Source organism: Polistes dominula, unplaced genomic scaffold (assembly GCF_049000335.1).
Source record: "Polistes dominula isolate Pdom_NZ unplaced genomic scaffold, Pdom_raw_medaka contig_18, whole genome shotgun sequence".
NCBI classification, from domain to species: Eukaryota; Metazoa; Arthropoda; class Insecta; order Hymenoptera; family Vespidae; genus Polistes; species Polistes dominula.
The window spans coordinates 1,325,118-1,348,031 of NW_028301164.1; the positions used below are offsets into that span (position 1 = coordinate 1,325,118).

Here is a 22,914-nt window from a genome sequence, read left to right on the forward strand (position 1 = left end):
CCATAATTACATTCAAGTGATATTAAATATTTAAAAAAATATTGATCATGTTGGAAAATTTACTAATTTGTATACAATTTGTAAAATAACTGTTTTACTGTATGCAATAATTGTAGGAACTTTCTACCAATCAAAAAGACTTGCATAGGTCGATCTTTCTGATTGGTCTATACTTAGTATACGTTACTTACACGAGCGCGCGCGCTTCGTGTTTTTACGTCGTGTTATGTATATATATATATATATATATATATATATATATATATATATATATATATATATAGATATATGCATATGTATGCACCGTGAATCAGTATAATTGTAAATTAATTACTCAAAATGATTTAGAAATAACACAGGACATGATTAATCTAAAAATAATTTAATGCTTTTATAATCTACTAGTCAGCTTAATGTGTTTATAATAGATACATCGTCAAAACTATGTGCATATTTGAATCATTCTCAAATTGCATTCATGCTTCATTAAGATCTATCCAATATTATATATATATATATCAAATTATTTTACATACTTTTGTTTAATATACAATTTCATTCATTAAATCTTAAAAATGTTAATATCCAAATACTTTCGTATATGTATATTAATATTTACTTATTATTTTATTTATATTCAGTTTCACATAAAAAATAATAAATTAAATTTTACTTAATAATCACTCTTTAAATCCAGTTTTCTTGTTTTTCAGTTGTCTACAATTATCTTTCAAATGAGTATTATAAAATTTCTTTTAAGAATAATAGAGCTTGTTCGTAAAAAGTAAAATGTAAAGCTGTTGTTAATGCAGCTTTCAATTGACTCGGGAATAAGCCTTTAAACAAACCTTTTGCACCCTCATCTCTTATCGTAACTCTGAAACAATCTATCAGACCTTTGCATTCAAAAAATTTACCAAATCCTTTCCTACCATCTTTAAAACCTTGGATTTGGAGTCTTTTTCGAGCTAAATCCATCGGATATACAATTGTTTTAGCCATCAAACCACTCATACCACCCGATATTAAAGAATTGTAAAAGCTTATATTGGTTTCTTTAAAATATTTTTTATAAGTATCTGTTAAAAAATTATAAAATAAAAAATGTAAACCACTGTGTGGAGCAATTTGTATCAATGTCGGTGATAATCCGGCAAAAAAGACCTTCGGTGATTCTTGACGTAAAATTACACTGTAAATAAGATATAAACAGATATTTTAAATTATAATATAAATAGATTACGTATTAACCCTTTGCACTATAATAATATGTGAAAATTGTGATACGTTTTATGACCCAAACATGAGAAACACGAATTTTACTCGTGGCAAATTTTACAGGCCAAACATAAAAAGCACAAAAAATATAGCACCAACTTTGGCACACAGCTCTGCACGTTAAATCATAGTGCAAAAGGTTAATTGCAATAAAAAATTTCTTTTATTAAACTCACCTACACAAATGTATTATGCCTTTATATACTTTATCATTAGAAGACTGAGCTATTAATCTCGTTCTAATTGTATCAAAAGGAAAAGATACAATAGTAGCTATACTTCCGGCACTTGCACCAATCAAAAAATTTTTCAAATTTTTCCACTCATTTAAGATTGAATTCTTATTAGAAAACGTCATAAGTACGTTGTAAGAATAAAACTGTAATAAGATCAAATTTTTTAAATGTCCTATTTTATTCTATCACATATCTTTTTATATTTTAGATTATACTTTACCTGTCCTGCCCCATAACTTATGGATAATAATTGAGCAGGTACATGTCCTTTCCATAATGCAAATATTCTTTCTTCTTTTAATATTAACCAAAATGCTTGAGAAATAGATTGATATTTACTTATATGGTATTTTTTTATGGGTTCCACTTGTAACTATAAACAAATATAAAACACATATGAGTTTGTAAATAAAAAGAAACATATAAATACTTGAATAATATCATAATATTAAAAACTTGATATTACCTGAAATCTTATTTTCACAACATCCAAAGGTTGGCAAGTAAATCGTGTGAAAAATCCACTGATAGCTCCTGCAATTGCATGATCTGAATTACTTTCTTTATTCATTATTCTCATTAAATATTTGTTGTATAAATATCATGATTCTTCATCTATTTTCTCTGTTTTACTAAAAATTAAAAAATAATTTATACCCTTATATTTCTATTTTGAAAAATAATACAGGTTTTTCTCTCCAAATTCAACTTTTTACATATCAAATTCTAACTTTTAACAATTTTGAATTTCTTAACAATAAATTAACATTTAATTTGATTATTTTTACAAAAGCATAAGAAAAAAGTTTTATAGACAAATTTTATTTATAGAAGGATTAATTTAATTTATTTCAAGTCGTGTAGTATAAAAAAAGAATTGTTTAACAATCCTCTAAATTCATTCTAACATAAATTGAATTGGGAGTGTAAAACACCACATGTACTGTATTGTTAAATATTTCTAAATTACAATATGTATATATACACATAAATTGTTGTAATTTTAAGTGATGACATAAATAACAAAAATAAGGATACCTTCTCAATGTATTAAATTATTTTTCAAATTCATTTATGTTCGAAAGATAAAATTCTATGATTATAACTATACACTCAGTATAACATAACCTAATTTGGGATCCATTCACCACATTGATTGGCTATTCCATTCTTATACCGGTGGTCCTACTAAGAACGAAATAGATATTGTCAAATATTAGATATATAAGTCTAACGTGCTCGTCGATGTTTAACGTACTTATTTAATAATTAAATTAACTGAGAAAAGTAATCCAGTCTTATTTATCAATGAAACTTCATTTGACATGTCTTACACTGAATTGGAACATGGTTATCAGGTAAGTAACTGATGATAATATTGACAGATAAAATATGTCACAATGAAATGTATGCATTTTTTAACATAAAATAAAGCATGAATTTAATAGTTCTTTTAATAATTTTCTTTCTAGGGTCTTCGGAGTGCAAGCCGACCTATATTTTATGTAGGCGATATCAATTCTGTGCAATCCAATCTTATCGGTCCTGTTTCATCTTCTATTTATCGATCATCAAAAAGAGTAAGCAGTAATTATAATCAAGTAATAATATATTAGTAATTACTGTAGTATTTTTCTGCCTTTTGATTATACGGTTATATTTTAATTGTTATATTACATTAGTTAAATTCTGTTTCTTGATTGTGGCGCATGCAACAAATAAATTTTTGTTCTTGTCTTCATTTCATTATTTTTTAATTTTGTATATCTCATAGCATTTTTAGTTCAGTAATTTTATATTTATTTGTTTAAAAATTATCAATTGAAATATTTTAACATTAAATAGGTTAAGAAAAATATTACATTTGTCATTGTCAAGTTTTAATGTAAGTATTTAATACATGAATACAAGATAATAAAAAATATGTCAATAAATTTTTTAAATTGATATTTAAATAATTGAAAATATTTGTTTATATATTTGGTGTGTTGTCTCTCTGTATACATATATTAACTTATATAACACTAATTTCTGAGATAATTATACATGAAAATATATTCATACTTACAAAGAGTATAAATGTCAGATAATTTAACAACGTCATCAGCAAACTTATATGTAACACTTTTATTATCAAAAATTATATAAAAATATCTTTTTTTTTTTTTTTTTTTTTTTAAATATTACCTAAATCTCTTTATTACTTATTGTTATAGAGTAACTTTCACTACATAAAGAACAGTGTTCACTTAGGGAGTTTCTAATCATCTAAAAATAGAGTGCCCACTACTCACTTTATATTTTTGGTTATTTTATGCAAAGCATGTTTGTACGTGGTTATAAAGTTTTAATTCAAGTCTTTTATAGTTTGTTTCTTTTTCTATGGTGCTACATATAAAAATATTTATTAAAATAATTTGTACTGTGTATTTTTTATAGTGTTATTATTATCAAGATATCATAATTTGTTTTTTTTTTACTAATTAACAGCTGATTTACATTGCAAATACCATATATTTATCAAGTAATATATACATACAAATTCAACAAATATTTTTTGAGTAATATCATGTAATTTTTCATTTTCGTTAGGTATTTTCCTATTAAGTTTCTAATTAATTTATTATCTCCATGCACGCATTAACTTTAATGTTAAGCATTGTAATAGAAAAACAGATTTTTAAACTTTTACACAAATTGGAATTACATATTTGTTTACAGTAAATCGTGTATGATCTATAATATGTATGAATAACTGTATATATTCAACTTTATTCTTACAATGGAAAGTATAAATCCTTCAATGTCTATTACTTCAACATCTGAAATATTTCCCGAAGTATACATTGTCGATAATGAAGCAGAACCATATTGGCTAATAATGATGGTAGAGTTCATTTTCTATCAATAATAATGTACATTTGCATTATATTTTTATAACACATATTTGTTTTTACAATAGTTAAATGCTTGACGTATACTAATATATGTTAAATAATTATATATGAAAATAAAATGTAACGTATTATCTAATTTGTTAATTTGCTTGTAGAATTGTATGTTATTAGTTTGAAAAGAATTAAGATTATATACATTTATAAAATTAACTTTATCTATCAGAATACAGTAAAGCATACATATACATAAATCATAATTTGTGTGAGTTTATTTTTTATTGTTAGTAAAAAAAAAAAAGTATACTCGACACAACAACGTGTTAATACATAGTTTTTGAGAGTGGCATGTTAAAATCTATATTTCATTATGTTTATTTTGTTATCAGTGTGTATTATGTACTTATGAATTGCTAATCAAGGTTTATGATATTTGTATAGTTAGCAAAGATACATAAAGTATTTATTATATCTACTTTTAAGATATTAATTCCGTATGAATAGTATTACTAAAGTTTTTTTATTATGAAACAACATTTTAATCTATGAACATGATATCATTTCTATATAAAGGAATAGATATATATCTATAACTACAAAATATTTTATCTTATTAATTATGAAAGAAGTATTGATAAGGCTTATAAGTAAATTAAATATAATATGACTACAATCCTAATTAGCTTATAATAATTATAAGTTTTACAAATAATATTAAAAAAATGAAATCTATGAGTTTAGTTATGCAGAGATATTTGATGAGCACAATATTTCAATGATATATGTGTCGTTTAATGAATCAAAAAAACTAAATAAAATTTTCAAAACTTTGATAATATAAATTTTTCTTAACAATTGAACTTTTTTTTTTTTTTATTTATTTGATAATAGGAGATATAAAATATATTATCTTTTATCTTATTGAGGAGTGTTATTGATACTATTATTATTATGATTATTATAGTTTTTCCAGTATCTGTGTGCCATATGTATTCAATTGTATAATTTGAAATTGTGTTTGCAATCATCATTCTACATAGTAATTTATTCTGTTATATTTTGTACACCATTACCGTCTAAAGATAAATAGAAGTATAGTAATAGAGTAAAAATGTTATTAGCTGAATCATAGATTAGTTTCTCGCGTACGATCTAACGTTTGCTTCTCGCCAGTCGCAATAATATCGAAGCAAGCGGAAAAAATGTTCTAATTTTTTGCGCGGCTATATTTGAAAATAATTATACACGTGTTAATTAAATCTAATTTATATAGAATGCCTTTTCAATACTATTTTTAAAGTAACAATCACAATGAAGTAAGATTTGATCTATCTCTCAAGATAAAAAATTAATGTAATAGATAAAATATGTAAGTAATATATCTTGACACGATTTTAAATGTCACATTCAATATTCAGAATGACTATATAATTATTGATCAAACTAAGTTTAAATATAAATGTTTCTAATGAGATATTTATCAAAATAACATTTAAATGTGATTGTGAAGATTAGTGAAATATAATTATTTCAAGAAAACAAGATTATAATAATAAATATATAAAGATATTTGAGAGTAATAAAAAAACTTTATTTAATTCTCAGAAGAATGAAGTCATAAGATAATGGTATGTTTTAACTATACATATTGTGAGTGAGTAAATAACCAAGTTAACTAATTTTTATTTATTTATTTTAAATATGTCCAAATGAAAGTACTCTCTTTTTCGAGATATTATTATAAAAAATGAATATTTATTTATGATTTCATAATTATTGTACAGTTTTCTTTTTATTTTTGATTAAAAAAAAACAAAATATTCTTATACGCAAAGATTTGTATCTACCGATGCGTATTGAATTTATTCTAATTTCTTGAAAATAAATAAGATACTTTTGAAATGATATAAAAGTCATCGAATAGTATTTAACATTTTAAGAAAGACAATTTTTATTTGTGTAAAAAAAAAAAAAAAGAATTATATTTTAAAATCATCTGTGAATCCGAGAATAAACTTTATGGAATAAAGAACGATGGAGTGGGCATGGCTAAAGGATTGGTGGCGTTTAAAAAAGTGGCGTTATTACGAACATGGAAGAAATCCAGAATCAGTATCAGGCATTAGAGATGTTGCCGATTTGGATACTTGCTGTTACTGCGATGAGTGTTTTGTAGGTTGCAAAGGTTTAATAATGAGATTCTGCTTATATCAAGCACATATCAATGCATTGTACTTAACGTTCAAATTTATACGCTCATATAAACAAGAACATTTAAATAAAACTTTGTTATAATATTATTAATATACAGGATGCCTGAGATTTCTTTGGTCAAATAGTATCAGTGTATTCTATGTACAATAATAAGATAACAACTTTAAACCTCAGACATCCTATATATAATATATTATATTATTTTGCTGCGATAGAATTCTTATATGTATATATAAGAATTATATTTATATGATTATTTTAAAAATAAAAAATATATATATATATATATATATATATATATATATATATCTTTTTAAAATAAATATATAAAATATATTCGATAAGATCCATATAGTTCATAGTATCATTTGGTTTTGTTCAACATCCTCTTATGTTCTTCTGTTCATCCTTCATTTTGTCTTGTTTCTTTATGTTTTGCATATAATTTTTTAATGCTTATGTGATTTAATTGAATGAATATTTTAACCCAAATTAAAATATAAATCGTTAGATCATATCAATGTCGCATGTTTTTGTCATTTGCACGTACACATAAATGTTTGAAAGGAAAGCAGATAGTGTTCTGTGACAGACATATGTTTTCCTTTTTATGTAGGCAATAACACATGTGATCAACCTGTAAATTTCTTATGTAATTAAGTGGAAAAGAATAATCAATATAAAAAATAGAATGAATAATAATAATCCACGATATGATGAAACTAGCCTCGATCAAAATACTGGTGACGAACCCAGCTTTTTGACCTGTCTAAAGGCGTACTGGGTGAGCACTGTTTAAGACAATCTTTTCTAGAAAATATATTTCAGTAGCATTTGCGAGCTTATTGTAATATATTTTTAATAATATATTAATAATTATAATAACGTATAGATTTCATGTTTCTTGGTATATTTATATAGTAGAACTACTCTCTGTTTATAAAGCTATGCTGAAATGTTATTAAATAATGTTGCTTGCTTCGCACACCACATGCACATACATATATACATACATATATATATATATATAAATATTTTTGTTGTATATATATTAAATATTAATTTCTGTGTTATAGGCCGAACTGTCGGAAGGAAACGATGATGCATGCATGGGAGGCACTGAACTCGAAGGAGAAGGGAAGCAAGTTTTGGTTGGCATATGTGCGATGGCCAAAAAATCTCAGAGTAAACCGATGAAAGAAATTTTAACGCGACTTGAAGAATTTGAATATATCAAAATTATTGTATTTCCAGAAGAAGTTATTTTAAAGGTAATACACTTTTAAATTTATATATTTATTTCTTTTTAAAAGATACATGTCTTTATAAATATAAATGAAATCATAAAACACGTGTTTCTTGTTTTACAGGAATCTGTAGAAGATTGGCCTATAGTCGATTGTTTAATAAGTTTTCATAGTAAAGGTTTTCCTCTTGATAAAGCTATTAATTATGCTGATCTTAGAAATCCTTTTATAATTAATAATCTTCCAATGCAATATGATATTCAAGTAAGTGAATTTATATTTTCGTAGAAAATCTCCTATCTTCGAATAAAATTCTACTACAAAAACTTAACGTAAACAATAAAATTATTTATTAAAATACATAATAAATATTTAAATAAAATTTGTATTATTTAGGATCGTAGAAGAGTTTATGCTATTTTAGAAAGTGAAGGTATAGAAATTCCACGGTATGCTGTATTAGATAGAGATTCGGCTGATCCAAAACGTGAGTAACACATTTGTTAATTTTTCAATATTCACATTTTAACACATACTTTAAATTTATAGCTTGTTTTAGTTTGTTATCATTGTTATGTTATTCTAATTTCTGTACTACTATCTATTATTCATATTATTTGTATTGTACGTAAATATAAATATACAGTTTTTGACATGCAAAAAACAAAGAACCCATTCCAGATCACGAATTAGTTGAATCCGAGGATCATGTTGAAGTTAATGGTGTTATTTTTAACAAACCATTTGTGGAGAAGCCGGTATCTGCCGAAGATCATAATATATATATTTATTATCCAACATCTGCTGGCGGAGGAAGTCAAAGATTATTTAGAAAAGTACGTATACATGTAGAGAATATTTTAATACAATTATTTATATATATAAATCATATTAATAATTAATAAATAATAAATATTTTTTATCTAACATATATAGATAGGTAGCCGTAGTAGCGTGTATTCTCCAGAATCTCGAGTTCGAAAAACTGGCTCTTATATTTATGAAGATTTTATGCCCACTGACGGTACAGATGTAAAAGTATATACTGTAGGGCCTGATTATGCACACGCAGAAGCTAGAAAAAGTCCAGCTTTAGATGGTAAAGTTGAAAGAGATTCGGAAGGCAAAGAAATTCGTTATCCTGTTATATTGAGCAATGCTGAAAAATTAATAAGTAGGAAAGTTTGCTTGGCCTTTAAACAAACAGTTTGTGGTTTTGACTTGTTGAGGTATATACGAATAAATATATTACTTTATATCATATAATTTGACGATATTTTGTTTGTAATGATAATAATTTGTAATATTTATAGAGCAAATGGTCAATCATTTGTTTGCGATGTTAATGGGTTTAGTTTTGTGAAAAATTCTAATAAATATTATGATGATTGTGCAAAAATCTTGGGAAATATGATATTAAGAGAATTAGCACCAACTTTACATATTCCATGGAGTGTACCATTTCAGTTAGATGATCCACCCATAGTACCAACTACATTTGGCAAAATGTACGTTTTATTTTTATTTTTCATTAAATTTATGTGTAATAAATACATGGATTAATATAATAAATATTTTATGATTTAGGATGGAATTGCGTTGCGTTGTGGCAGTCATTAGGCATGGCGATAGAACACCAAAACAGAAAATGAAAGTTGAAGTTCGTCATCCCAAGTAAGAATACGATAATTTTATCATATAAACATTGTATTATTTATCATTAAATAAATGAATTCAACAGGTTTTTCGAAATATTTGCAAAATACGATGGTTATAAACATGGTCACGTTAAATTGAAACGTCCAAAGCAATTACAAGAAATATTGGATACCGCGCGTAGTTTATTAGCAGAAATACAGCATCGTGCAGCAGGTCCTGAATTAGAAGAGAAGCAAGGAAAATTAGAACAATTGAAAAGCGTATTAGAAATGTAAGGAGTATAAATAATTATTAAAAAATTGAGATTATTATTTACAATACTTATGTTATTTAGGTACGGTCATTTTTCTGGAATAAATCGTAAAGTACAAATGAAGTATCAACCACGCGGGAGACCTAGGGGAAGTTCTTCCGACGATGGTAACAATCACAGTATGCTTCTTTTATTCATTATATCACAAAATATGATATATAAACATTAAAACAATTTTATACATCGTTGTTCTGATAGTTAAACCATTTATTGATATCAGTTTATTTATGTAATTGAAATATTATTTTATAAATTGTTTATTTTTCTATTAGATCGACTGGGAGAACCATCCCTTGTTTTAATACTCAAATGGGGTGGTGAATTAACACCAGCTGGACGTATTCAAGCAGAAGAACTGGGAAGAATATTTCGCTGCATGTACCCTGGTGGTCAAGGTAGACACCTTAGTGGTTCGTATCTTATATTCATTTGCTTATCATATGCTTATTTTTTAAGTTGATCTATATACGAATATATAATATATATTTATATAAAGTCGAAAATATTATTTATCAATTTTATTATTATTTTCCTGCACTTTTAGCCATACATGCTCGTATAAATATGGAATTACTGGATTGAAGTGAATATATTGAAAAGTTTGTTGTGTGTACATAGTTATATTATTTAAATATTTACATGGACAGTAGTTACACATCTATAGATTTTTTTATTTTTTTAAAAATATTTATCATTAAAATTACGCAAACAAAAAAAAACAAATTCATGCAAGATCATTAAATATATACATATGTAAAATATTACATATTAATTACTCTATAATACTAATATATTAATTTGTATTATTATGAGAAATAATATTTTTCTATGATACAGATATTGATTTATAGATAATTTGGAATGTTATTTCAGAGGAAGACTCAGAGATGTTACCAAATCACGGTAACTTTTTAATACTGTATCCATGTTTGTCTGTAGTTGTGTGTAGATTAAAATATACTGTTGTGTGCTTAGAGAAAGCTTACAATTAAATCAATGCCACCAGTTCAATATTTTTATAAAGTATATATGTACATATTTTTCATTTTAATATTATTAAATACTACTGCAACGTAAGATAATTATTATTATTATTATTATGTGGCATTGTTTTCAGCATTACGTGTTTTCATAATGGAAGTATATAACTATGCTAGATGCTTTCATTTCATAACACCAAACATTTGTTTTTATTCACACGTGATCATCTGAATTATGTGTATCGTTTTTATCTAATTAATTATTTCACAATAATATTTTAAAATTGTCATCAATAAAAAATTGATATTAGAATTATTTTCATACAATTTTTGAAAAAATCAACAATAAAAATAATCCATGTATGATTTAACTACATAACTCATGTGTTTATCAAACTATAATAGTGTGTTTCAGTAATTTAATAAAAAATATGATCATTATCTATGAACATAATTATAAGGAAAAAAAAGATAAATAAAAAAAGTACACAATAATTTTATTAAATACAAAATCTTTAACAAATTAATTGTTTGATATAGGTGAATATGCTGGAGCTCAAGGACTTGGTTTACTTCGTCTTCATTCAACATTCCGTCACGACCTAAAAATATATGCCAGCGACGAAGGAAGAGTTCAGATGACTGCAGCTGCTTTTGCTAAAGGATTACTTGCTTTGGAGGGCGAACTTACACCAATTTTGGTCCAAATGGTTAAAAGTGCAAACACAAATGGATTGCTTGATAACGATTGTGATAGTAGCAAATATCAAAATATGTAAGTTAATAACAAGAAAATGAGAAACGTTTATGTGACTCGCATAATTATATCATTACAAATATATTTTTCAGGGTTAAAACTCGTTTACACGAATTATTGCAACAAGACAGAGAATTTACGCGCGAAGATCGTGAACAAATCAATCCAGGAAATGCATTAAGTATCAATGCAGCTTTGGATTTTGTTAAAAATCCTGTTAAATGTTGTCAGCACGTTCATGCACTGATTCAGAAACTTATGGATATTGTTCGCATAAAGAAGGATGATCCAAAAACAAAAGGTATACGCGTATTTTTATTCTTTAACATATTTCTTCTTATTTAGATAGTAATGTTTATTTTTTTGTTTAGATGCAATACTTTATCATGGAGAAACTTGGGAATTAATGGGACGTCGTTGGGGAAAAATAGAAAAAGATTTCTGTACGAAAAATAAAAGATTTGATATATCCAAAATTCCAGATATTTATGATTGTATAAAATATGACTTACAGCATAACAATCATACCTTACAATTTGATCATGCCGAGGAATTGTATATTTATGCGAAATATCTTGCTGATATTGTTATACCTCAGGTAATTATTTTCAAATCGACATATTATTTAAATACTTTTATAAACATAAATATATCGAATCATTTTGTTAACAGGAATATGGTTTAACTGTACAAGAAAAGCTTACAATAGGTCAAGGTATTTGTACGCCTCTTTTAAAAAAAATAAGAGCCGATTTACAAAGAAATATTGAAGAGACTGGAGAAGAAACGGTTAACAGACTAAATCCAAGGTATATATAAAAGAATAAATAATTTTGATTTAAATTATTATTAAACTTTAATTAGATTATCTATAATAATTTTTATTACATTTACAGATATTCTCATGGTGTTTCAAGTCCTGGTCGACACGTACGTACGAGACTATATTTTACAAGCGAAAGTCACGTACATTCTTTGCTTACCGTCTTGCGTTATGGTGGCTTGCTTGATGTAAGTGATACGTACGCATGCTTAAATAATAAGTTTGTGTATTTGTATATTTCATTGTTATATTATAACAATTATAAGTTATTATAAAATTGTTTAAAAGTATAATATTAATTAAACAAGAAAATTTGTTTCTTCTTTTTATGACATATAACAGGTAGTAAAAGATGAACAATGGAGAAGAGCCATGGAGTATGTCAGTATGGTTTCAGAATTAAATTATATGTCACAAATAGTAGTTATGCTATACGAAGATCCAACAAAAGATCCTAGTTCGGAGGAACGATTCCACGTTGAACTACATTTTAGTCCTGGCGTTAACTGTTGCGTACAAAAAAATTTACCACCCGGACCAGGATTTAGACCACATTCCCGAAACGAGAGTAGCCATAACATGGTAAATTATGATATATATATAAATACATCTTTTTTTTTGTATTGATAAGACGTGTCAATTTAATTTCTGTATCTATTTTATTTCAATATGAAGGGAGAAAATGGTGGCTCTGGGCAGGATAGTGTTTCACAATGCAGCACGCGCATTGAAGAGGAAGATACTGAATTAAGCATACTAGAGGATGAAATAATAAATCCAACAGTACAAACTGTATGTTATTCAATTGATATTAATCATAAGACGAGTTCAATCTCCATAGAATATTCAATTACCATAAAAACGAATTTATTTAACGAAAGGGTTAAATTGTATATTTGTGTTTTATTTTTCAAGACCAATGTTCAACAGTAGATAATTAATCGTAAAATTTGTTATTATTTTAAGGAAACATCTCCACCTTCGGGACAGGATATTGTTGATGGACAATTAGATAGTCCTACAACTAGTAGAGGTATCGATATGATGGATTTGGATCCTAATATGATGGATGAACCATATGATAGCGGATTTTTACAAAGTTCCGCACCTATTCCGATTAGGCATGTAATGTGTGCCAAGTTGGTTCTTTTTCTTTTCCTTTTTTTTTATATAAATAATTATTATAAATAATTATTCTCGTAAATATTAATCGTTATTAATAATTAAGATAATAATTGATTTTTCATTAAAGTGCAAGAACAGTTGCCGGCCATGAAGCCGCAAGACTAGGTAGCCAATTGGCAGCTAGTCAAAGACAAAGACGTGAGAGAGAAGCAAATGCTATGGTGGAACCACGTGCTCGTAGCTATGATCATCAACACCAAGAAAAGGCTGAAAAGGGTAAGCTTTTGAAATATAATGCATGCAATCTAATTACACTTATGACATTGGATTGTCTCACGACAAATTTTATAATCTGTTTTCTACTTTCTTTGAATAATCAATTTTTCAATCAACATCTCAATAATAGTGCGATGCTCCTTTAAATGGTAATAGAAAATTTTCTAACAAATTGTGATGAACTATAACTAACTACTGCATGGATATTAATTGTTACACATCCTTTCATTTTTCTTGCACATCATCAAATTTTTGTGTGTACTCATGTTGTCTATATTTAAAATCAACTAAAAATAAAATGAAAGAAAAGAACAATTATTATTAAAGTATTAATAAAGCTAACAATTTTTACAATTTACATTTTATATAATATAATCAATAATTCACTTTTACAATAATAATTGTAAATCGTAGAAATTAATTATAGGTCAGATACACACATACTATAGGAGAAGAGAGATGATTTATTTCTATTCTTAATAATTTAAATTTGAAATATTTGAAAAGAAGAAGTACAAGTGGTTTCTTTTAGGTGAATTTATATAAAAAAAAATAGGTATATTTTTGATACGTTTTTTTTGAATGAATTCTTTTTTAACATTTTTTTGATTATACAAATTTTCGTTGACATTGATCATACAATGTCTTGTGTTTTTTCTATGTCTTATTTTGTAGCTGCGGACAAGCTGCAGTATCAGAGCTTGGACGCGGTCAACAAAGAAGGTATGTCATTTCACCTTCCTGTTGTAACATTCGTAACATGATTTCGTGAATCATTTTGTATAGTATTAGTATAGTTATCACTACATCATTCAATTACCAACAATTTCATATTCCACCAATATATGTTGTATATAAGGATGAATTATTAAACATAAAACACTATAATATTTGATTAGCAATTCCATTTGTATTTGCAAATTAAATATTAAAGTATTTTATACATCTTCAATGATTCATCTTAATGTATTATATTGTTTTTTGTGGATCGTGTTATTTTTGTTTGTAATTGTACAGATCATGTTCCATACAGATAATACATTTAAGAATAGAAAATAATCTTCTGCTATAAATTACTCATTCAATATGGCAGAGATATATTTATCTTAAATAGAAAATTATTAAAAATAAATGTAGGCTTGCATAGGTTTGTATATAGGTGGATTTTTGGAAACGATAGAATTATTTACAAAATATTTTATGCAGTAGTCTTAACAAAAAAAAAAAAAACAAAAACAAAAAAAAAAAAAAGAAGAAGAAGAAGAAAGTTAAATTAAATTCAACATCTCGTAGAAGGATTTTCATTTATTAATTATATTCCATATACAGAGTGTTCTGTAACTTGTGGTACACGCTAGTAGGGGGTGATTTTACATGAAAAATTAAGTTGAAAATGTAAAATAAAGTCTATTCATATAAGGTTTTGTTTTCTAACTTATTTTTCTTGAAAAACAAAATCTTATATGAACATATATTATTCTATTATACATTTACGATTTAATTTTTCATGTAGAGTCATTCTCTGCTCGTTTGTACCACCAGTTACAGAACATTCTCTATATAATTGTTCACTTTTCACATATAAAATAATCATACATATTCAAAAACTCTTGACATATTATTTTTAAGTTTTATAACATAATAATTATTATTTATTTATTATATAATATTATATATATATTTAAAGTGAGAGATTTATATTTATTATGTATTATATACATAAGACTTTGATTTTCAGTATGAGAACTTCTACGTTATTAATTTGAGTACAACTATAACTCTTAATGTGTGGTATTGTGCTGTTCTCTTATGAATTTGATCAAAATAAGTAGGAGGCAGTTCGAAATAACTCTTTGCTCAGCGATAGTTGTGCGCGTGGAAGCCAACTAACTTCATTTTGGGCAACTACTTGAACCACACATATATACATACATATATTTGTTTTGTGGTTCATGTAGTTGCCTTTCCAATTCCTTTTTTCCTAATTTCATATACGATTCCTAAATTAATTTCTAACTTTTCTAGCACATTATAATAATAATATTTATTTATATTGCTTTATAATTACATAATATACAGCTTTGTTATATCAAACGAATAGACATCATCAGTACATAGCATGATTTAATTTCATGAACATATTATTTATTTCAAAAACAAAAACTACTTGCTTTTAATAAGAAGAGATTATTATATATTATTAGTATTTTTTTTTTTTATATATATATATCTCTTCCTAATTTCTATTAATTTTTTTATGCATATTTGTAATTAATGTTTGTGTTAATACTTTCGTTTTGTATGAATCATGTTTTTTGATGTTGTATTTCCTATTAATATCCTCCTTTTTCAAACATAACTGCACTAATGTTTTATTTATTAAAAATTGTGTTTTTCTGATTGTTTCTATATATGTATATTTATATAGATATATTTTTTGTTTTTTGTTTTCCTAAATATAGTTTGTCAATCCTTTTGGCCACCGATAATGTTATTTATTAAATATTAATATTTAAAAATCCAAAAATTCTCTTTAATAATAAATTAAATGGTTTATTAGATATTTGAAATCAATGATAACAATAGATGTATATGGTTGGCTTGCTGGTTGCATGGTTAATCGTATTTCTCTTGTGTGTACAAATAATAACATGCACACATACTACACTTACTATATTTCTTTTACTTTAATTTTGGCAGTGAATCTTTAATTACAAAAAAAAAAACAAATGAACAGAGATAAAATGACTAATCTTTACACTTGTTTACGCTTTAAAAAAAAAAAAAAGATAAATTGAAAGTATACAAAATATTATGAAATTTTAATATTTTAATCTATCGATTATTAATTAAAATTTAATATATAAAGACTGCTGCCAACAGTAAATGCTTATCTATCTTTCTTCTTTGGTGCTGGGTTTTTAATTGTCTATTTCTTTCTTTTTTCCTTCCTTTGTACCTTGTCCTAATGCAACATCATCATTTCTAATCTTAATAATAATTGAATGAACTCATATTAATATTATTTCATTTTAAATCATGTAAAAATATCTATATTAATTAAATTAAAATTGTACAAAAACAACAACCAAAAAATACAAAAACAAAACAAAAAAATCAAAAATGAAAATGTGAAAAAAAAAATAAATAAAACAGAACATTCAAATCACTCTAAAAATACTTTGAATGTGCCTGTGTACCTGGGACAGCCTATAGCTTTACCGCACTCAATTAGTTCACCAGAATTACCTATTCCTTTGGTTAAAACTTCCATACCAATATCGACACCTTTGATAACTGTGCACGATATTCCTTTAGCTTCACCGACTAATTATAATCCTAAAACGATCACAAGTGCACCATCTCCAACAAAAGAATTATTATTATCAGACTTTGATAGATGCGATACGTCTCCTATGACTCAGGAACAATGTAATAAGAAGGAAACATATGGAGGTTTCTATTCAGATCTAATTCTACCTAATATTAAAGTGGACGGTGAGTCTAACGATTTTGATCCTATGTCAGAATCTCTGTCAATGGTTAATTCTTCTTCTTTATCATTGTCTTCTCATAATAATTTGTGCTCCATAGGAAAAACAATTTCGACTGTTAATTTTACAACAAATTCAGTTGACGATACTAACATTATTAAACGATCACGATCTTTATCGCCTTGTCCTACGAAATGTCTTTGCTATAATTGTAACGTTTCCGAATTGATTTTACAAAGTCGTGATCTTCCGCCATTGGAACGTTCCAATTTTCGGACATATTTTGTACGATCACTTTCGCACAAATTCTTTAATTGTTCCTGTTACACGTTGGCTAATATATGGCAAAATTTATCACCTAATGTTTCACAATGTTCTTCTTGTTACGACACCGTCTCGTCTACCGATAGTCTCGTACAAAGTTCTAGCCAATTTTTAAATCCTTCTTGTTCTTTAGTCCATTTACCATCTCAGCCTAATAATAAAATATATAAAAAGCATTACTTAATGCCCGTATCACCAGAAAAACGTACGTTTGGTTTTCAATCCCCTACTGGATCACCATTCAAGTGTAATTGTGTATTTTCACAAAGAAACTATCTGAGAAGAGATAGCCATGGTATCATGGATTTATCTATTTTCAATGATATGAAAAGAACATCAGAGGAATCTATGACTCATATATTGAGAAAATCAAACTCATGTCCAAATGTAATAACAGGATCTAGTTTAGAGTTTGTAGAATCTCATAATGATCCTCATAGTTACCTTGGAAATACTAGTTCTTCCATATCCCATTGTCCTCAGAATCGCAGGCGATATTCTTGTTCTGATACGAAAAAACAAAACGAATCACAGCACTTGACAGACAATGGTATTCTGCATGGTCATGATCACAGTAACAATAGTCACTACCATGTATCCTCTCATTGCAAATCGAATAACCACGAGCCTAAATGTCCTCGTGCACCATTTTCCCAACTCCAGCCTCAACGATCCTTCTCATCCCCAGACACACGACCTTCGATCATTCAACCTGACCCTACCTGCACAGCAAGGCGCCACCGTCACAGTATCTCCGGACAGATGAGTTATTTCAAGCTGCTGGGATATAACGTTAGCAAGAAGTTGACCGGCTCGGCAAATAGTCTCTTCAGTACTGCAGTGATTAGTGGATCTTCCAGTGCACCGAATCTTAAAGATATGATTCCGCCACATGCTATGATACCACCACACGTTGCTGGTAATTATATTATATTCATAATATATATATATATATATATATATATATATATATATATATGAATATATATGAATATATTTCATTATTTTGAAAACAACAATTTGAGTTAATAGTATCTTTATGTGTATCTTTTATAGTTTATATTATATTTTTCCTACAGAATGTATTAGGATAAGTATTTATCAATTTTATTTTGAAATGTCAAATGTTTTAAAATATTATTTATCATTTTAAAATTAATAATTTATTTGTTCCAAATTAATTGTCACATTTGTATAAATAATTATATATCAAACGTGACAAATAACTTTGAACGAAGAGATTACTATATAATAAACTATCTAATAAAATAATTTCTTTCTTTTAATAGCAATAGAAGGCTTCGGCGGCGTTCCTCCTATAAGACCATTGGAAACACTTCATAATGCATTATCTTTACGTCAACTGGATTCTTTCCTTGAAATGATGACGGGTGCACCATTGTTTCGAACCCCTGCTTCTTCACCACCGAAATATCCGTCACCAGGAGGCTTAGTCAATCCAAGCCTTAATGTAGGAGGCATTAGTCGCGAGTACAACTCTTCTGATTTGGAAGCCGTCAGGTATTGCAAGAAATAAAGTAAAGCTCTTTTGTGAGTATTGACAAGGGCTCTACAGTTGTATAGGTTTATTAGAATTATACATTTTACAAACAGTAAAACTCAGTCTAAGTTTTACTGCTTGCACAATGGACTTATAGTTCTAATGAAACTGTGCATGAATTGCAACTGTATAGAGTTTAAAAAAATCCATTTTGACAAAATCGTGTACGGAGCCCTTGTAAGTTGTTTTTATTATTTTATTTAACAATAAGTTATCACATATATATTTATATATTATTTAATTGCCAATTATTTTAACTTCATTTATCATTCACGTATTCAATCATAATAACACAATGTATTTCTAATATTTTAACATTATACGCACATTTGATTGCTTTTTATTGTTTTAATAAATTATGCTTTAATATATTATAATTTCTTTTTTATTTTCTTTAATACCTTTTTGTCTTTTTTTAAATTTTGTTAAATTGTAAATATATTAGCAATGAATAATTTTTTACAGATATATCACACCAACTCCGATTCAATACAAATCTTGTAGCGATGGAGATACGTGTGATATAAGAAATCAACCATCACCCACAAGTCCAAATAGTAAGTAAACATTTTTCATTATTTCGTTATTAGCTATGGGTTGTTTATGCAAAAGCCCCGTATGAATTATTGACCCATAATCCATATGAAATATACTATGTGTATACGATAACAATTGATTATTATTTTTAATGTTACATTCAGGTACAGGATGGAGCAGCGAACCACAATCGTTCCTTTCCTCCGAACCATCATCTCCTGCACCAACATCAACAGGAGAGTGCAGTATGTCTATAAGTTTAATTAGTAACGATGGGTAAGAGTACATACAATTATATTTAAAATATCAAACGTAATTTTATATACACGTAGAATTTATTATAAATATATTTAGAGCACCATCGTTCAGTGGAGCACCAAAGTTTCCCACAACTCCAGGTCTTGATCTTGATTTTAATGATTTTTGTATGAACATCGATCAAGAAAATCACGAAGGTCGTGGTAGCGTATCATACACAGATTATTATAGCAACGAGGACGGTCAAATTCTTAAAAACTCATCTTATTCGAGTCCTGCTCAAAAAACAGTAGTCTCGTCGGATGATCTTCCCATTGATCCGGTTGACGATGACGAAGAACACACGTTAACATTGCGTCAAACTGAAGCACAGAAAAAGCAGGATGTTAAATTGTTATTTGAACAAGCAGAAAATTCTAATACGACTAAATCAACTGTTGGTTATAAAAAAATAGGAAGGTAAATATTAATGTAATCATTCCAATTCATAAAAATGTTAGATGTTGCAAGTGATTTATATACTTTTGAAAGTATCCTGACTCTCAGAAAATGCACAGATAAGAAAACAATTATTTGTTCTTGTAAAAATTTAATTGTTACTGTTGAATATGTTCTTTTATCTTTTTAAATTTATAGATTTCGCGTTGAGAGTATGGAAATATCGGACGACGATGTTAGAATCAAAGAGACTGGCAGTGTATGTTCATCTTCGGATAAGAATAAATCATTAACGTTGCCAAAAGTGGAAACTGCTAACGTAGAGAGAGGACCAACTCACAGAAGTAAAGAGACAAGGCACAAAAGGAAGCATTTTTTACGATCTCAAAGCGTATCGACGCCAAAAACGATCGTTGTTAAATCAGAAACTAATTTCAGTTTTAAATCTGTCAAATCAAAAGAAAGTTCTTTCTCAACAATGACGGATAAAGATTTAGAGCAATGGAAATTGAGTACGAGCAAGCAGCAGGAAGATTCTTCTACCTCATGTACAGAAACTGAAAAAGAACCGATATTAACTGTGGCAAGCAGTTTAACAGATAGTCCTAGCGTAACAATTGGATTTGACGTACAAGATGAAGAAAAAGAATAGAGTTCTTCTTTCCAATTGATATTTTTTCTTATTAATAAGAAAAAAGAAAGTTTTCTAGATAATATATAAAGTGTGATTATATTTTATTGTTAGATTCTACGTATATTTTTAAAATGACCATATACGCGTGTTTTAGTAGGTTTTAATAATTTTTAAATAGAATTTGTGTTATCACAACGAACGGATACTGTTATTTCATGAACAAGTTTGTTTGTCTCGATTTTAAATTAATGAATTTTTAAATATACCGTGCAAAATGTAAAAGTAATGAAATATCATCTAATTGCACCAATAATAACTTAGGTAAATGATCGTATAGAAATAATCGTATATATATATATATTTAATAATCTCATGAGATAAAAATATCTTAATTTAAATTTATAAAAACGATTCCATAAGTATGTGATAATTATAGATTCGATTTTAGATATCGTGCGTGTTTAAATTCTATGTTGCATTAGTAGAATGACCAGTAATTGATTAATGCGAAAATATTCAAATACAGAATCTCAACTATTTCTATAAGCTTTAAATATACACAAAAGAAAAGAAAAAATATATTAATTCACGATTATTTTCTCGTATGCGTATTTACAAATATTTTTGTAGAATGTAAAAATCCTTGTGCGCGCAAATGCTTGTAGTAGTAATAATATTTTTTTTCTCGATATCTTGTTACTTATCTTTTTTTTTCTTTTGTGGTAACAGGATATAAATTTCCATATTAAGTGAGATAAATTTAAAATAATGGCGCGAGAGAAAGAGAGAGACAGAGAGAGAGAGAGAGATATATATGTGAAATAAAATATTTTTATTATGAATGTTTTATTGCTATAATGTAAAGTACAAGGATTAGATAGTATAAAATATATATGTACTTAAACATATATTTAAAACTATGCAAATATGGGGATAGTAAAAGCAGTACAGTACTTAATACGTACAAGAAAATATCTGTGATTAGATAGTATGGAATTGATTTAATTGTGTATAAATATTAAAAGCGATTGTATACATTTTCACTATTTTATTTTTCTCGATCGAATATTACATCGAGTTATATACATATATCTATTATATGTAATAGTTAAATTATAATATGTAATGGCGCTGACAATTGAATTTTACTTTAAATGATGACAAATATTATTTGATTATTATTTCTAATTAAAATTGTAATTTATATTTAATACTTACATTTGTTCTATTTTAAAAAAAAAAGCTTAAAATTATTTTAAAATAATGAGATTTATTTTAAACAAAGTAAAATAGAAACGATCTCGATATTAACATAAAACACATACATAAATTGTTATGATAATCTTGAACAATTAATCAAATTAAATATACATTAGAAGAGAAGACAGATGATGGTAAAACAACTTTAATTGCATAGTATGAGACTTTTGTATAGATGTATAATGAATAATAAAATATACTTAAAAAATATTCTAAGATATGCATGGCATTTACTTAAATAAATACAAATTTATATATATATATATTTATTCATTAAACAATTATCAATTATTTATTTAACAATTATAAAAATGCTGCGCCTGTAGGTATGCAACCCTCCAGACGCACATGAAAATGTTGCTTGCGAGCGCCATCTATTGGGACGGAATTTTTTTTCAATTCAAACTGTTTATACACCGCTGTATTACGGGTTGCCTATATTTCAAGTGGAATATGTGCTGCCATCTAGCAGTACTAGCTATTATTTCATATTACCGATCGGTATAATATGTTTCGCCATCTAGCGGTACTAGCTATTACTTCATCTTACCGATAGGTAGAATATGTGTCGCCATCTAGTGTTATTAGCTATTATCAATGAGCATT

General features: G+C 26.8%; 2 protein-coding genes across 23 annotated transcripts; one reads left to right on the forward strand and one right to left on the reverse strand.

The window, feature by feature from the left end:
• Positions 1–366: 366 nt before the first annotated feature.
• On the reverse strand, positions 367–3,729 carry LOC107068585 (Thiamine pyrophosphate carrier protein 1). 3 transcript variants are annotated; one of them, XM_089178942.1, is made up of 6 exons: positions 2,773–2,846; positions 2,643–2,702; positions 1,981–2,048; positions 1,735–1,887; positions 1,455–1,657; positions 367–1,192 (listed from the first exon to the last, which is right to left on the reverse strand). In XM_089178942.1, exons 2-6 carry the CDS (start codon positions 2,656–2,658, stop codon positions 742–744), a joined length of 891 nt encoding a protein of 296 aa, XP_089035068.1. In that variant the 5' UTR covers positions 2,659–2,702; positions 2,773–2,846; the 3' UTR covers positions 367–741. The 3 variants fall into 3 exon arrangements, with proteins under 3 accessions (XP_089035068.1, XP_015180644.1, XP_015180643.1); XM_015325158.2 differs by lacking the exons at positions 2,643–2,702; positions 2,773–2,846 and adding an exon at positions 3,583–3,729 and having other exon boundaries at positions 1,981–2,146; XM_015325157.2 differs by lacking the exon at positions 2,773–2,846 and having other exon boundaries at positions 1,981–2,146; positions 2,553–2,692.
• Positions 2,732–22,518, forward strand: l(1)G0196 (inositol hexakisphosphate and diphosphoinositol-pentakisphosphate kinase). Of its 20 annotated transcripts, XM_089178933.1 has the most exons (30): positions 2,855–2,872; positions 2,987–3,094; positions 7,239–7,406; positions 7,699–7,893; positions 7,993–8,133; positions 8,266–8,356; positions 8,551–8,705; positions 8,806–9,098; positions 9,183–9,377; positions 9,457–9,543; positions 9,611–9,799; positions 9,863–9,960; positions 10,114–10,251; positions 10,715–10,744; positions 11,362–11,596; positions 11,671–11,879; positions 11,950–12,176; positions 12,251–12,387; positions 12,475–12,589; positions 12,744–12,983; positions 13,077–13,193; positions 13,368–13,540; positions 13,654–13,802; positions 14,478–14,525; positions 16,959–18,539; positions 18,910–19,141; positions 19,647–19,738; positions 19,883–19,994; positions 20,073–20,435; positions 20,613–22,518. In XM_089178933.1, the coding sequence occupies exons 3-30, from the start codon at positions 7,314–7,316 to the stop codon at positions 21,064–21,066; spliced, it is 6,189 nt and encodes a 2,062-aa protein (XP_089035059.1). In that variant the 5' UTR covers positions 2,855–2,872; positions 2,987–3,094; positions 7,239–7,313; the 3' UTR covers positions 21,067–22,518. The 20 variants fall into 20 exon arrangements, with proteins under 20 accessions (XP_015180617.2, XP_089035064.1, XP_089035065.1 ...); XM_015325131.2 differs by lacking the exon at positions 7,239–7,406 and having other exon boundaries at positions 2,732–2,872; XM_089178938.1 differs by lacking the exon at positions 7,239–7,406 and having other exon boundaries at positions 2,732–2,872; positions 18,309–18,539.
• The last annotated feature ends 396 nt before the right edge of the window (positions 22,519–22,914 follow it).